Source organism: Anser brachyrhynchus (assembly GCF_964034855.1).
Source record: "Anser brachyrhynchus genome assembly, chromosome: 1".
Taxonomy (NCBI): Eukaryota; Metazoa; Chordata; class Aves; order Anseriformes; family Anatidae; genus Anser; species Anser brachyrhynchus.
In genome coordinates this window covers 89,603,176-89,619,131 of record NC_137694.1, presented here as the reverse complement: position 1 = coordinate 89,619,131, position 15,956 = coordinate 89,603,176, and the positions used below count along the sequence as shown (strand labels likewise).

General features: G+C 36.0%; 1 protein-coding gene across 9 annotated transcripts in view; it reads left to right on the top strand.

Moving 5' to 3' along the window:
• The window catches only part of EPHA6 (EPH receptor A6), a 568,875-nt gene that overhangs the window by 72,329 nt on the left and 480,590 nt on the right, over positions 1-15,956 (top strand). For all 9 annotated transcript variants that reach the window (XR_013952651.1, XR_013952652.1, XM_080597214.1 and 6 more), the window contains exon 2: positions 10,224-10,288. Coding sequence is in view for 7 of the 9 variants with exons in the window: in XM_080597214.1 (XP_080453340.1) it covers positions 10,224-10,288 (65 nt within the window). In the remaining 2 variants the exon portion in view is untranslated. The remainder of the gene's footprint in view (positions 1-10,223; positions 10,289-15,956) is intronic.

Sequence of the window (15,956 nt, the reverse complement as noted above, 5' to 3'; positions counted from 1 at the left end):
AATTCAGTGTATAAATTGTCATGTATTTGAGCACAATAGCTACATTTTCTACACGTTTTGGTGACACAATGTGTCAGGATGATGCCCATGGCTCCACACTGTATTCATGAAATGAAATGTGGCACCCATGTTACTGGGGAAGCCTGTATCTTCTACTGAATGATGTTATGTGCCCATGACTGATAAATTGTTTAATTGCTCCTATGTCTTTGATATGTTTGTCTGTATTGTTAACAGGGATTCAAGTTGTGTGATATTGAAAAAGGAAGTCAATGTAGAATATCCATTTAAACACTTCTGTCCCTCATAAGTTGCTTTAGAGGGACTTTCACCATTGGAGCAGTCTTATACACACATGCAGAAAAATCACTGAAGCATGGACTGTTGCGGCAGTGTGGAGGTGACACAACCTCTAGTTAAGTTCCACAGCAAGGAGCTCCTGCTGTAGGCCATCATGCAGAGGGGCTCTTCTGAGTGCTGCTACAAAACAGGACAAAGGTCATTTTTCTTGCCTTCACTCACTTGATTATTCCTTTTTTTTTTTTTTTTTAATGTCAGAGAAATAAATCTCACAAGATGCTTTGTACAGGAAGCTGCTACAAAGCTTTCATACCTTTCTTTGTCTCAAATAATTTTAAAGGCTAATACTTGGTCAAGTAGTCTCTATTCTAGCTGTACTGAGGCTACTTCAAGTATGAACTCTGCCTGTTATGTGATGTCTGAGCAGAAACAACCTTCATTTAAACAAAAATGGTTAGGCATAATTGACTAATATTTAGAATTAATCATTTGTTTCCAATTTTTTTATTATTTTTTTTAATTAAGCATTTGCGCACTATTCTACATGACTAATGCTATTAAAAACAGACTACAGAAGTGATGGAAATAAATAACGTAAAAGTTTACCATTATTTGGTTTGGGTGTAAGTATTTTCGTGTCTTTAAAATAAACCCATCTATCTTTGTTCTTTATCTTACAATATCTTAAGCACCAACTTTATAAAACTTATTTAAATTTGTCCAGCATTTTGAATATTTACTGATCCCAACATTAAAAAAAATGTAATTATCAATCATATCTTGTCATACCTCTACTTAAAATGATATAGGTATGTTCAATAGGCCACATACCGGTTATAAATTACAAATGATAATAATTGTTCATCAGAGCATTTTGATAAGCATTTGAAGTATGTTGAAGAATTGTTTGTTACAATAAAGTGGCATTAGGAAGGAAGTAAAGTTCTATTGTTAAAATAAGAAATGTTTGTGTTTGGATATTTTAGACCCTAAATTTAGCTTAAAGTCTGGCATCCTGTAGCCACAGACTTGTTACTTTTTAAAAATATACTGTCCTTCTTTTAGAAAGACAGGTGTTAAAATACTAAAAATAAGCCACAGTAAATGTGGCCTATTTTTGTAGACAAATGTAGACAACAAGCTGACTGTATGTTCTAATTTTTGTCTTTTTATTCAAATAACACATAAGGACTGCTGTCTATTGTTCCCCAAAGATGAAAGCCAAGGGCTTTCTCCAAACAGTAGACTTTTCTGAGTACCCGTCAGAATTTACAGTGATAATTTCAACAGTCATTTCTAGATAAAGAAAATATAGATGTGAAGTGGACCTTTGCAGTCTTAGTAGACGCTGGTAAAAGAGAAATATGTAAATTCCTTGGTGCTATAGAAATAACAAATGATTTAGGCCTACCTGTAGAATTCTGAGTGTCAAGTCTTGCTGGTTTTAGCTGAGATTTAACTTTACTTCTGAGGTGCTGAAACACATTTATTCAGAATCTGAGTATTGAGTATTGTGTCATCCCATTATGGCTGCATACCTTGTTATTTGGAAATATTTGTAAAACTGCATTTTTCTTCATGAAAATATAAGTTGTATGCATGTTCATATAGCTCCCCTTTCCAAAGATACAATCATATATTATGCTTATGATTTGTTCTTCTGAAGTAATGTCATGTTGCAATCAAAGATCAATTACACAGCATGAATAACAAATAGAAAAATCTACATGTTTGTAAAGGAACTGGCTTATTTCTCTGAATGCTAAAAAAACATATGGAGTTGAAAAAATAAGTATTTGGCAAATGAGTTGCAAACAGAAAGGAACGCATAAGCTTGCAAAAATGATATGCAGTGAGTATAGTAATCAGCTTTGGTCTTAAATATGTTTCATCCACTTAATTGTTCAAATGAAATACTGTGTCATTCCAAGGTTAGTTGCTGCTTCCCTTTCCGTAGCTTCAGGGGGTTGACAGTATATGGAATGATGGTACTGAAGATACAGCGGGAATCAATTGCCTCTGCCTCCATCAGTTCTCTCAGTAGGTACAAGACACTCTTTCATTTTAAAAAATTACATAAATTACATCTCTCAGTGTGGTATCTTACGGTTTTAGGTAGCAAGAATGAAGTAAAGATTTTGGTTTATTTATCTTTCTTATTTATATGGCACAGTCATATAAAAATCTGCAATCCATAATCCAAATTCAACACCGTTTTCCACCAAAAAATAATAATAAAAAAAAAAAAAACAGGAAGAGACTGAATAATAAATCAGAGCTTCATCTTGCTTTTTCTGTTTAGTACTTAATCCAATGAAGTTATCCTGATGTAACTGAGTGGTCTGCAATGGTTGGCAATGCATACAACAATAATACAAAAAAAGGAAAAAAGGAAGTCAGAATGAAAGAAAGGCAATATGAGAAAGAATAAAGTAAAAATGAAGCTTTTGGTATGAAAAATGTTGGCTTACTTTCTGGTGAGAGATGGAGCAGCCTTCTAGTCTCAGGAGTATGTGCATACTCAGGAGTATGCACATAAAAGCACGGAGAAGATAATTGTTTTGACTCTGGAGTAGCAGGAGCACTAAGAAAGTGTAGGAAAGCATGAAATGATATAACAAAGAGAATAAATTTTAATTTCATTAAAAAAATGATCCTGCTGGAAAATAGGTAATAAGGTTGAATGGTAATAGGTAAGAAGGTTGAATGAAAAAGGTGGGTAGCAGCATTTTATGCTAAATAAATACTGTTTGTTTTAATCTTGTTAGCACAGAGCTACAGGATTCGAAATTACATGTATCCAGGTAATAGTAGGGAACAGTGACATTGAAACAGATAACTGAATCGATTTAGAAAACAGGATAAGTTATTCCTTAAACATCTGTATGGAATAAATGGAAAGAAAAAACGGTGCTGTGAGGGAATTAGTTTTTGAAGACACTCACTGGAGACCTCATGTAACTAAGAGTAAAACGCCACTGAGTTAAAGAACAGTTGTCTACCCTAAAAAAATATTGCACCCAGTCTAATAACTTACTAGGTTGGAAAGATAAGTTTGCCATTAATGAGATGTTGGGTTTTGTTCATGAAAAAATATTCTGACTTGTTTTCATTCATTAGAGTAGAATTCTAATTGTGTGTGTATGTGCAAGTATGAAAAGGAAAAAGGTCAGTGTGGAAATTACTTTTTAAAATTCTTGACTGCAAAATCATTGATGCATTAAAAGGCCAGTTTTGGATAACAGCTCAGCCTACTTTAGAGGTAACATGAAAGCAGAAATTAGAAATATAAACACGTGTAGTAATTAATAGAAAAAGACTACACACATGGACGTTAATACCCATAGAAAGTATTAAGTGTAGAAAATTGAAAATTAAACTAAATGTGTTAGGTAAAAGCCCATGTCTCAGAATACTCAGGATAAGGGGAATTTCCTTAGTGCGTTATGAATAAAGTTATTGTGTAAATAGTATTGAGCTATTTATAGAAAAAGGTGCAGAAAATAAGGTGTTCAGAATTGAGAAATTTAGAAATTAATAATTTATTCACATAACATGAAAAATATGGAGTATTCCCCAGCTGGCATAGAAAGTTCTCTTCCAAGAGTCCTGGAAGAATTGGCTGAGGAGCTCTCTGGGCTACTGATGGTAAGTTTAATGAGTTTGGGGACACAGGGAATTTAAGAGTACTGGAAGAGCGTAGGTGTTAGAGTACTAGTTTGAACAGAAAAGGGAAGCACCATTAACCAGAAAACTAGATTTTTATAAAAAATCAGTGCTGGAGAGGATTTGAGAAGTCATTTAGCTCCCTCTGCCCCAAAGCAACGTCAGTTTATGTAGAAACCAGTGTTTAATGTGTGTTAAAAGCTTTCTGTCGTGGAGATTCCCCAACTTCCCAATTAGTCTCAACTATCCCTCTTCTCTACAACTATAGGGGAAGTAAGGATTTTCCTGCAGTCTAACATAAAACTCTTTTCTTCTGTAATTTAAACCTCTTCTTCCTTGTTAACCATTAATAAAGAGAACAGATCATTCTCTTTGGCTTTAACTGCCTTCGATACACTTGAGGACTGTGACTGGATAGCCTCTCTAATTTAACCTCCAAGATGCACGACTCCAGAGCAGTCAGGACTTTCCAGAGCACAGCCTTTCTAGAGATCTCGTCGTTCATGTTGCTCTCTGGTGCTCTTTTGGCAAGTGATCCTTGTGTTTCTTGAAGGAAGGCACTGAAAACCAGGTACAGAACTCCCTTACAAAAGGCTTACAAATGTCGAAGAGAGGGGAAGGATTGCTTTATGTTTTTCACTGGCTCTAATCCTGTTTATTTGTCTCAGTCACACAACATTGCTGATACTTTGTTTGCTATGTGATTTGCTATGACCCCCCTATACTTTTTCTGCAGAATTGCTATCTAGACAGGGGCTCCCAGTCCTTTTTTACTGCAGCTCGTTAATCTTGCCTAAGCCAGATAGCTGTGGCATGCAAAATAATGGAAATGCTGGAAAAGGATTTAGTTGATATATATAGAATGATGTCAGTTCATTTGTTTTATAGAAAACAGGACTGGTCAAAAACCAAACAATTAAATCATTATTATTTTTTTTCCCAGTTGATTACATGTTAATTTCCAAAGATAACTCGCATATTGCTTATCTCTTCTTTCCTTCTCCATCAAGCAGACAAACCACAGAGGTAACATGTTTAGATTTTGTAAAGGATGACAAAATACCACAGAGTATTCTGACAGTAGAAAGCTTCTGAAAGTAGAAAGTGGAATTAATAAATGGGGGTCTAAGAAGCCGTGAAGTATTTTTCAGTGACTGGTAAATCACAGAACTGGAGATGTTCTTTATGCAGCATTCAAAATTCTGACTGGTCAACACTGTTCATTAGTAACATGGGAATAAAGCCAGCAGCTGACAAAAGAGTAGCAGAGCGGTAAGTAAATAAAGAGGATGTGCAGACAGAAACCAGACTGTATCACTTAGTAAAGGTCAGCCCTTAAAAGTAAAATGTGTTTTAATATAAACAAATGGATCAATGTATATTCAAGAAGAAAAATGCAACCTGAATTGACAAATAATGGTGAAAAGGAGCAATTCAGCAAAGGACAGTGATCTTGATAGATTAGTAGCTGCCTATGAGTGCTGTGCTGCCGTAAAAAATGGGTTGATGTGACCTGGGATATATAAACAGGATATGAAAATTGGGAAGGTTCTTTATCTTAATGAGTATTGTTAGAAGGAATGACTTCAGAATACTTTAGGTGATCCTTGTTTCAAAAAATGAAAGAAAAAAAGGCCATCAAAATTGAAAAAGAGTGCAGTCACTTCAGAAAAGAGCTGTAACAACTGTCTTGGGGGCTGGAAGTGAGAGACTTGAGAAGCTCAGGGTGTTCATCTTCTAAATGTGAACTGATTACAGTTGATAAGTAAGTTCTCAGAGCAAAAAATATCGTGCCAGTTTTGCCTGTCTCAGGATATCATCAGTCATAACTGCCCTACTGGAAGATAGTGAAACTTTCCATCTGCTACTTGTGCATCTTTTACCCTGCACAGCAGAGAGATCCTACATCCGTGAGCCTGGCATTGGCTTGCTGGCCAACCCAGCCAGCAGACAGCTAGGGCAAGCATGCTGCCAGGCCAACCAGGTTGTTACAACATGCCTAGACAAAATAAATAAATAAAAAAAAAGTATGCTATTGTGCCCAGTATAGAGGTAATGGTGAAATATATTAGTCTACAATGAGTGGGAGGTCAATCTAGGTGATCTGATAGCCTACTCTGATGTCAGACTATGAATCCGTGAAGTAATTTGGCTGAAATCCTTAATGCTTTTAAAACTCGTAGGTCAGACTGTCTGCAGCTGTGTGAAGAAAGGAGAAAAGAAATGGGTGACACGAATGTTCGGTTTTTCCTTTGTTGTACAGACAAGATTGTGGAGTTCATCTCCAGAGCAGTATTTTGGAATCAGAATTAAAAATCCACACTGCCAGTCCTCAGAGCTCTGATCATCATAATTTTAAATAAAGCAGTTCCCTCAGGACTGGGCAAAACTTCTAAAAAGATTAATTTCAATTGTAAAGTCTAATAATAGCAATGTAAGATATGTCAAAAAAAAAAAAAGGAAAATGGAGTTCATTACGGCATAATGAGTTATAATGGTGTAATATCTATTAAGGAATATACTGGAAAACAAAGCCGAACGCTTTTAACTTCTATGTACAAACTCTGCAGTTAACTAAAACAATAGGTTTATAGCTGCATGTTTAAGTCAGTACATTATTGTTGCCCAAGTGACAACATTCTTGGCTTAGTTAGTTAAAGAAAGATATGCAAGTGCTAAATCTAAGTTCTTTTTATTGAAAGAGATTTTTTAAAGGTTCATTTTGAATTGGGACATGCATGACTGTAATGGTAGAACTACGTTCTTTCATTCTTGTTCACTCTGAAAGTTCTACAGTCTGCATCACCTCAAAGATCTGGCTCCTACAGATGGAGGTTAGTGTCAGAAGTGTCAATAACATTGCTTAGTTGCAACCAATTTATCTATAGGTGTTTTTTTTCGTAAATGTTAATTTCAGTAGTTCCAGGCATCCACTTTTCTTATGTTGGCAGCTAATGGCTTGTCCATAATGACCTCTTTGCATGAAGTCTCATTTAAGAGGAATGGAACATTTTAAGGCAGAGAAAGGAGCATAAGCAAGTAGGCATGGGGACAAGGGTCAGTAAATAAAGCTTCCTGGTTCCATTAACTTTTTGGAGAATGTTCTCATTTTAAACATCATGCGTGTAGTGTCTACCATCTCTTTTCAGTCACTGTGCATGTGTATTTCCAGTTCCTTAGAAAATGACACCATTCTACAGCCAGCAGAGAAGCGTTCATTCCTGTATGTAACTCAGATGTATACATGTGAGCATTCCTCTTAGTCTGGATTTTTTTGGGCAGAGTGAATTTTCTGCCAAGGAGCTGTGAGTTGGAAGCTTCTTGGCAGTGCAAATTTGTCTGCCATCAGGTCTGTGCTGCTGGGGATAGACTGTTTCTTAATTACCTTATTTAAAGCTAGCTCGGGTATCTGTCCCATGCTGAAGTCTATTGTGTAGATATTTCCAAATCAGTGAAGTGTGTGAGGATTTTATTACTTTATCTGTGTCCTCATTTGTATAGAAGCTCCTGTTGATTTCACAGCTTTACAGGGGTTTGTATTTCTTTGTCATAAATTTACTGTTTACTTGATCTGCCATCATTTGCACATTTCTGATTGGTAATTTTTTTATGTCTTTTGATAGAAATCCTGTTGCAATGGCAGCCTTAATTTTAATGATCTTCATTTCTGACTTTGAAAGCGCTGCCATTCTAGTTCTGGTTATTTGCTGTTTGGTTGTTTGAATTCTCCAGTTTGAGGTTCTAGCTGATTTGGTGGCTATAGGTGAGCATATGTGACCATAAAAGATGCTTAGTAGGTAAAAATATATCAAAAATTGTATTTAGCAAACTCAGTTATTTGATGGGGATCGTTTTGTGAATATATGCATGAAATATTAGAACATGGTTCACGTACATTTGAATTTAGCATACTTTCAGTGATGAATTCACACCAGTTTTTAAGTTTTTTAATATATAGCTTTGAGCTTTCAGGTAGTACTTGATTAATTCAGGCAAGGAATTAATTAATTCAATTTCCACTGAAGAAATGAATTAGTTTTCCTTCCTGTATTTTGGTTCTTGTTCCTTCGAAGTATTAGTTTTGAATACCTCAATATTTATTAAATCACTGCCCTGCTACCACAAAAATCATGAAAGCGAAACAACATATTATAACCTGACACTGCTTTCAAGAGTCAGTTTCTGCCTGCAGGTCCATAGGTTTTGCAGTAAGTTCCAGTGCTTTTTATTTATATAATCATGTATGAAAGAATTAAAATCTCATCATAATATTACTTGATAAATAGCAAGACAGAATCTCAGTTGAGAAGCAAATATATTTATAAATTGCCCGTGCTGTCTGGGTTTGATTGAGAGACAGGGAGGAAGACATGGAGAAAAGAAAACAAACTCCTAAGATGAATTGAAATATTCTCAGAAACCAGCTGAGTGCTTGGTCTTGTCTATGAAAAGGAAATGTCAAAACCCACTGGCTTAAGTTTTTTGGAGGTGACAGATCCCCAGTACATTGTTGCTTGGAGGGTGATAGAGGAAGCTGATGCTTCACCAGCCAAATGTGAAGAGGCTCTGGAGCAAGAGTTTGGTAGCCTGATGTAAACAGCAAATACTACAACAACTGTAAATCACAGCTTTGTAAGTAATCAGCAGAAGCAATGATCTCAGTAGGGACAGGGATTCCATTTTTTGGAAATAAAAGGGCATGTAAAATAAAAGGTTAAATTTGTCTTTGAGTTATTCACAAAGCTTCATAAACTGGTGAAGCATTGAAGAAGACAGAAGTAGAACCCTCCCCTTTGTGGAATATCCTTTTTAAAATGTCATTTATTTATTCAGATAAATCATTAAAAATTTATTTGGTTAATGTTGAGCTTTTTACCTGACTGTAAATTTGCTGATAAGGCTACTTCAATATGAAGTTAAAAGTCAACATACAGCCAAATATAGAATTCTGAGTGCTACTAATACGAGAGACAAAGGAAGGTGTTAGGCCAAGTTTCATCTAAGAAGCTGGCAAGTCCTAACGGTTTGCATGCTGATGTGTCTATTCCATAAGGCAAAAAAAAAAAAAAAAACCTTACCTGACATCTACTCATAACGACGTAAATGCTTTATAGAAATATTATAGATAGCTGTAGAGTTTATTGTCTAAATAATCAATGTGCAGATCAGAGGTGGAAGATAATGCGCAACGGTATAAAACCCCAAAATGTATGCAAAGTGGTATCATGTTCCAAACTAATAGCTTAATTTTTCTCCATCATTTAGCTATCAGAAGGAGAATGGGTGTTTGTGGGCTGTAAGGAGGAACTGAGCCTTCAAAACATACTAACTTGACAATTAAAATCAACTGCACTATACCATACTTAATTTTATGTTAAATCATAATTTACATTTTTTAAATTAGATTAGAGGGTCAGATTAAACAATTCCATTAGAGGGCAGTAGTACACGTAGGTATGATATCTCATGTACTACGTATTTAGTTTACAGCCAGCTTCTTTATTTCTATGAGCTGTGTTCTGTATAATCTTTGCATTGTTACTGACAGGAAGAGAAAAATGATGATAGTGTAATTTAACATATTAGAATAGTGCAGAAATATTTTGTAATCTACAAACATGAACATTCTGTCATATATTAAAAAAAAAAACAAATATGCCAGAAGATCTGCAAAATAATTGTAACAACTTTCAGCATTGTGATATTCCAGCTAAAATACCCACTCAAAAGTTGTTAGTCTTTCTGTTCTGAATTATACTTTGTGTATTGTATAACTTGCATTTCCTTCTTGAAAATTTGGGTTTTTTTTCAAATATCTTTCTTTTGAAGATGTTTTTCCTTATTTTCTTAGCTTTAGTGCTCAAGTCCACATGCAGACTTTCTAGATTTCCAGGCAAAGGATTGCAAAATCATGCTTGCTTATTCAGGCACCATTTAATGATGAGGCATCAGTAATGTGTTGTGATTTGGCAATGGTTTTGGCAAGAGATATAGTTTTTGTATGAGTGATATTTTCTGAGATGCATAATAATGAAATGTAAACCTCAAAAGCTTAAATGTTTTTATTGTGTTGGAGTATTCATACTCCAATGTTTTCATTAAAGCTTTAATATTAAAGCTTTAATAGCTTTAAGCAGATGTACCTGGCTGATATGTCTAGTTCAGTTCATATTGGTTTATACTTTGCTGTACTTTATACTTGTATATGTCTAATCAAAACAACACCACAAACATATCGTTTCTTTTTCCACTTTCAGTTGTGTTGCTTGATACTACAGCTGCCCTCGGAGAACTAGGATGGAAAACATTTCCTTTAAATGGGGTAAGTCACTCACTATTTTGGCTTTATTGTCTTGAATTTGGCATTCCAACAGTACTAAAGTGAATGACTATTATAACTGAGTCAATATTCCTGTAGTATGGACTCACAGGAAAGATTTTAGTTGTTCTCAGGACTGGAGCAGCGTGTGTTGTAATAACAGGAAGAACAGATGCAAGAATGACATGAGTACACATTACTATGCCCTTCTCTGGCTTTTCTGCTTAGGAATCTATCCCATTTAAAAATCTAATTCTAACTGTTACATATCATAAAGTTACATATTAAAAATTCTTATTTTGGAGGATGCGTTTATGAATACATTTTTGTGAATTAAAAGGAAAAGTTTTGATTTTGTAACATGATTGAAGTGAGGATTAATATGGACTTTAGAATCTGGTAAAATGGTATCAGGTTTGCTAAATCAGGAAAACATTACAAATATGTTAATGCCATTAAGCCAGTAGAAACATGTAGGGAAAATATTTAAATAGTATTTTCTTGTTTTCATCCACTTACCGTTCTAGGTAAAAGTTCTCTATTCCAGTTTAACATTTTACACAGTTTCACTGTGCTGCTAGTACAGATTGTCAGGCACTTGACATTGTGTTAAGGGCCTCATAGAGTTGCAGGTACCTGATATATTTGGAGGTGGTATGGCTAGATGAGGGTGGGGAAGAGGTGCATTTTTGCTTTTTGAAGTACAGCCATCAGTGCTTTGCCAGGGGCTACGCAGAGTCTGTGTCTTCCTTCCACCCAGTTGGTGCACTTAACAGAACATCAGAGGCATTTGTAGTTTAACTTTTTAATTAAGATACAGTGCACTAAAACATTTGACACCTATTCCATCAGCTACTGATGTCACTGTATGTACAGCTCTTGATCGCGTGTCATGTGTTTTTATATCAGCTGGCATTCTCTCTTAATTCTTGTGTGTGACATAATTTCTTGATGCTCTGAAATGAGCTCAAAGTTCTGTTTTTCTGAGTGAGAAATCTTGTTTAATTTTTAATTATTTTATTTCTTGTGATCTATTCCAGAAGGAAGTAGAAATTGTCTATCCTCAGCACCTCAATAATCCATTTTTATAAAATACCTTCTGTGTCTTTGCCTTCAGGGATTTCAAGCAATGTTACCTTTCTTAATCTCAGCCTATTCTCAACTTTATGATGTATTCTTTTTCAGGGTTTTTCAGTCCATTGTATCCCTAGACACATTTCAGTCTGTTATAGATACTTCTGTATTTTTCATTTTGTATGAAGTCTCATGCACTGTACATTATAATTCTGAAAGTTTTTTCCTTCAGAATTCCTAGACAAAGCAAATATTGTCATATATTAAATTCCTCACAGTATTTTTGCATTATTTGCTCTAGAAAAAAAAATAATATTGTCATATAGTATGATGAGAAAATACAGCAAAAAATTTTTGCTCTCGTTTTGTGGTAAATCCCGCTGGATTGGACAAGGAGGCTGGCATTTGGAAAGTAGACAGGATATAATTTCAGTTTTTCTGTAAATTCTTAAAAGCTTCAGTTACTCCAGTGACAATAACCACAATATAGAAGCATAAAAAGGCAATAAAAGTTGATTTAAAACATAACTGTTACAAAATATCTCTTTTGGTTGGTCATTCCTATCCTATCCTATCCTATCCTATCCTATCCTATCCTATCCTATCCTATCCTATCCTATCCTATCCTATCCTATCCTATCCTATCCTATCCTATCCTATCCTACCCTATCCTACCCTATCCTACCCTATCCTACCCTATCCTACCCTATCCTACCCTATCCTACCCTATCCTATCCTATCCTATCCTACCCTACCCTACCCTACCCTACCCTACCCTACCCTACCCTACCCTACCCTACCCTACCCTACCCTACCCTACCCTACCCTACCCTACCCTACCCTACCCTACCCTACCCTACCCTACCCTACCCTACCCTACCCTACCCTATCCTATCCTTAACTTTACTTTTGCACCATGTTGAGGTTTTCACGGAAATTGCCTTTGCTGCATGTTAAGAACAGGCAGCACATACTAGAATACAAAGAGCTTACCTTTGAGGCAGTAGTTGGGATTCAATTATTAGATAATTTCCCTATAAGTAAAATTCATTTTAAAAAAAAAAAAAAGAAGAAAAAAGAAAAAAAAAGGTAGCTAAAGTAAATGTGTGGGAGAAAAGCAGTCTGTAGCGTGAGGAAAACATGCAGAGTAAGGCTTACTGGGACATTTAATAGAAAAATCCAGTGAAAATTACCATTTTCAGGTAAGAACTGGATAAATGCAGTATGGAGAGGTAGTAACTGTGAACTTAGAAAAAAATGTGTCTAAACTGTGCATTAATTAATATAAGCTGTAAATTGGATAAAGGTTCGTGAGCACTTCAGCAAAGAAGCTTTGCAAAAGATTTTGGAGAGTTGTACAGATGAGAGGAATATGTGATTTGGGGAAGAAGCATGAGCACTTTAGGAAAGAGACTGTAAGCCATTGGTCACATACAGCAGCAGATGACTAGATATGCTGAAAAACGAAGTCCTCCATTTCTCACAGAGTCACGTAGGAAAATATCTTAGGTCAATGTACTGGTCCTGTAAAGTTTGTTGTGAGCACTCGGAGGTAGTGGCAATGCTGGACCTCTGCAGAAAGAAGGAACAAACAACAAAGCAAAATAGTGAAGACAAATGAATTCATTGAAATGAGACTTTTCTCACTGAGAGTTATGCAAAAGTGCTGATTAAAATCAATGTTTGCTGATTTTTCTGGGTTAGTCTCATTCTGACAAACTTCATTAAAATATAGCAAATGTACTTGTTGTTTTGGGTAGTTGATCATACTGAAGAATTGCATACAACTATTAAAATATGCAACATTGCTTATAAAATATTAAATATACTAAAATTAAAAACTAAAGTGGAATATATTTCTAAACTATTTCTATTTAAATTATTCTGGGATCCTGTACCTTATGTGAAGGTGAGAAGATTATTGAGTTTACAAATGTTCAGGTAATTAACAGAATATTACATTTATATGCTTCTTCATGTCCATTTTTTATGTGGTCTATGAAACAAAAAGCCAATATTTGTGTTACTTGACACCTGATTCTTTTCAAAACTTAAGGTAAAATTTAAGGTGACAAGGTCACCCAATTGGTGGATGAAGGGAAGGCAGTGGACGTAATCTTTCTGGATTTCAGTAAGGCCTTTGATACAGTCCCCGATGGTATCCTTCTGGACAAATTGTCCAGCTGTGAGATAAACAGGTTCACATGACACCAGATGATGACCTGGCAGCCAAGAGGGCAAACTGCATTTTAGGATGCACTGAATACAGCACAGCCAGCTGGTCAAAAGAGGTGATTCGTTTGCTGTATTTAGCCTTCGTGCAGCCTCACCTTGAACATTGCATGTGGCTCTGGGCCCCATGATATAAAAAGGATGTTAAAGACCCTTCAAGCATCCAGAGGAGCGCAATAGAACTGGTAAAAGAGCTGGAAGGCATGTCCCATGAGGAAAGGCTGAGGACATCTGAGTTGTCTAATGTGGATAAGAGAACGCTCAGAGGCAGCGTCATTGCTCTCTACAACATCCTGAGAAGGAGAAGCATAGAGTGAGGTGCCAGTCTCTGCTCCCTGGTCACTGATAACAGGATTCAAGGGAGTGGCACAAAGCTGTACCAGGAAGGTTCAGAGTAGGCATAAGGAAAAAAAATCTTTACTGTGAGAGTGGTCAAACACTGGAACAGGCTTCCTAGACAGGTGGTTGATGTCCCATGTCTGTCAATGTTCAAGAGACATTTGGGTAATGCCCTTAACAATATGCTTTAAATTTGGTTATCCCTGAAGAGGTCAGACAGTTGGACTAGATGAGCTTTGAAGGCCCCTTGCAACTGAACTATCCTATCCTACCCTACCCTACCCTATCCTATCCTGTTTTCCTGAAGAGTGACTGTTTTTCGTTTGCTTGTTCTTTTGATAGAGACTTTTTTTCTGATACTGTGTAAATTGTACATGCTACTGTACATGTACATGTACATTGCTCTCTACAGTTACCTTAAAGGAGGCTGTAAAGAGGTGGGGGTTGGTCTGTTCTCCTACGTGCCTGGTGACAGGACGAGGGGGAATGGGCGAAAGTTGCGACAGGGGAGTTTTAGGTTGGATGTTAGGAAGTACTTCTTTACCGAAAGGGTTATTAAGCATTGGAACGGGCTGCCCAGGGAGGTGGTGGAGTCACCATCCCTGGAGGTCTTTAAAAGACGTTTAGATGTAGAGCTTAGCGATATGGTTTAGTGGAGTACTTAGTGTTAGGTCGGAGATTGGACTCGATGATCTTGAGGTCTCTTCCAACCTAGAAATCTGTGATACTGTGTGATACTGTGATACTTTAATCAACTATTTTCTCAAAAAGTAAGAGTAAGTGCGGTGTTTATGTGTGCAACAAAAAAGTCCTTGACATATAGTTACAAAGCTACTCTGACTTTAGAACATTTTCAGTGGTAGGAGAATGGGATGATGATGTTCTTGAGACTGACATTAACAGAAGTCATTAATTTATGGGCATACTCAGTCACAAAGAATGTTTCCATTAAATTAAATAGCAACTGAAATATTAATGTTTGGGATTTGTGTAATATTGAGTATGCCTCAGCGATTTTAAACTAACTGGCTAGGGTGAAGTGGAAGAAAAAATTAGAAGTAGGTATTCTTCTGAAATTTGCAGAACCTTCACCTTCACCTCCCAGGTTTTCTATTTATAGTATAGTCATAATGCAAAAAAAAAGGTTGTAAGCTTTCAGCAGTTTTGGTAACCTCCAGAAGCACCTACCCAAGCAAGCAAAGATACAACACTTTTTTTTAATGTGGCATTTGTATGCAGTGTCATCATTTAGCTGCAACAATGAGTCATGCTCAACAGTGTTATCCATTCTTTAGTAATACTATATGTGATTTTACTATTTCATTTTCTTCCCAGTTGTTTGTACAACCTTTCTCAAGTTCAAGAATACAGCACTTTCTCTTACAAATGTATTTTCTTTGTTTGCTTGTCAGATTTTTTTCCTTGTTTTTTGATTGGGTAATAAATTAAGTGCTTAGAGCTACAAAAATGCAGCGTAAAACATTAATATCCTTGAGGTCGATAGAATCAGCTTTTGTTGATTGAGTTCCAATTTAGCTTCTCAGTGATGGGCTGTACAAAAATTCTGCTTTAATAATGAACCATCTGATACTTACTCCGTTCATTGGTCTGTGCTTCAGAATGAAGATAGAACTTTACTCATCTGTTACTCCTTAACCTTGAAAATGCAGAAGTTTTGCCTGGATTTGTCCAAAAAATGGGAAGGAACCCCCTCATAGATTTAAAAAGAGGTTTTGAGTGTGAGCAAGTGGACAGGCCAGTTGAGTTCGTATGAACCATTATCCATGGTTACAGCTAGAGTCAATTCACTGAACGGAATTATATTTGTTAGATTTTTTCACTACTGTGTGTGGTGCTATGATTCTTAGAAGGTCTTCCCCCCCCCCCCCCTCTTTTTTTTTTCCTATGGGATTAAACACTTATTCAGCAATTAATACCATTTTGAAATTTAGGAAGGAAAGGAATGCAGTGATCCTCAACCTTCAGTTATCCATTAGCAGTAATGCTAATACGATAATGTGCCTTG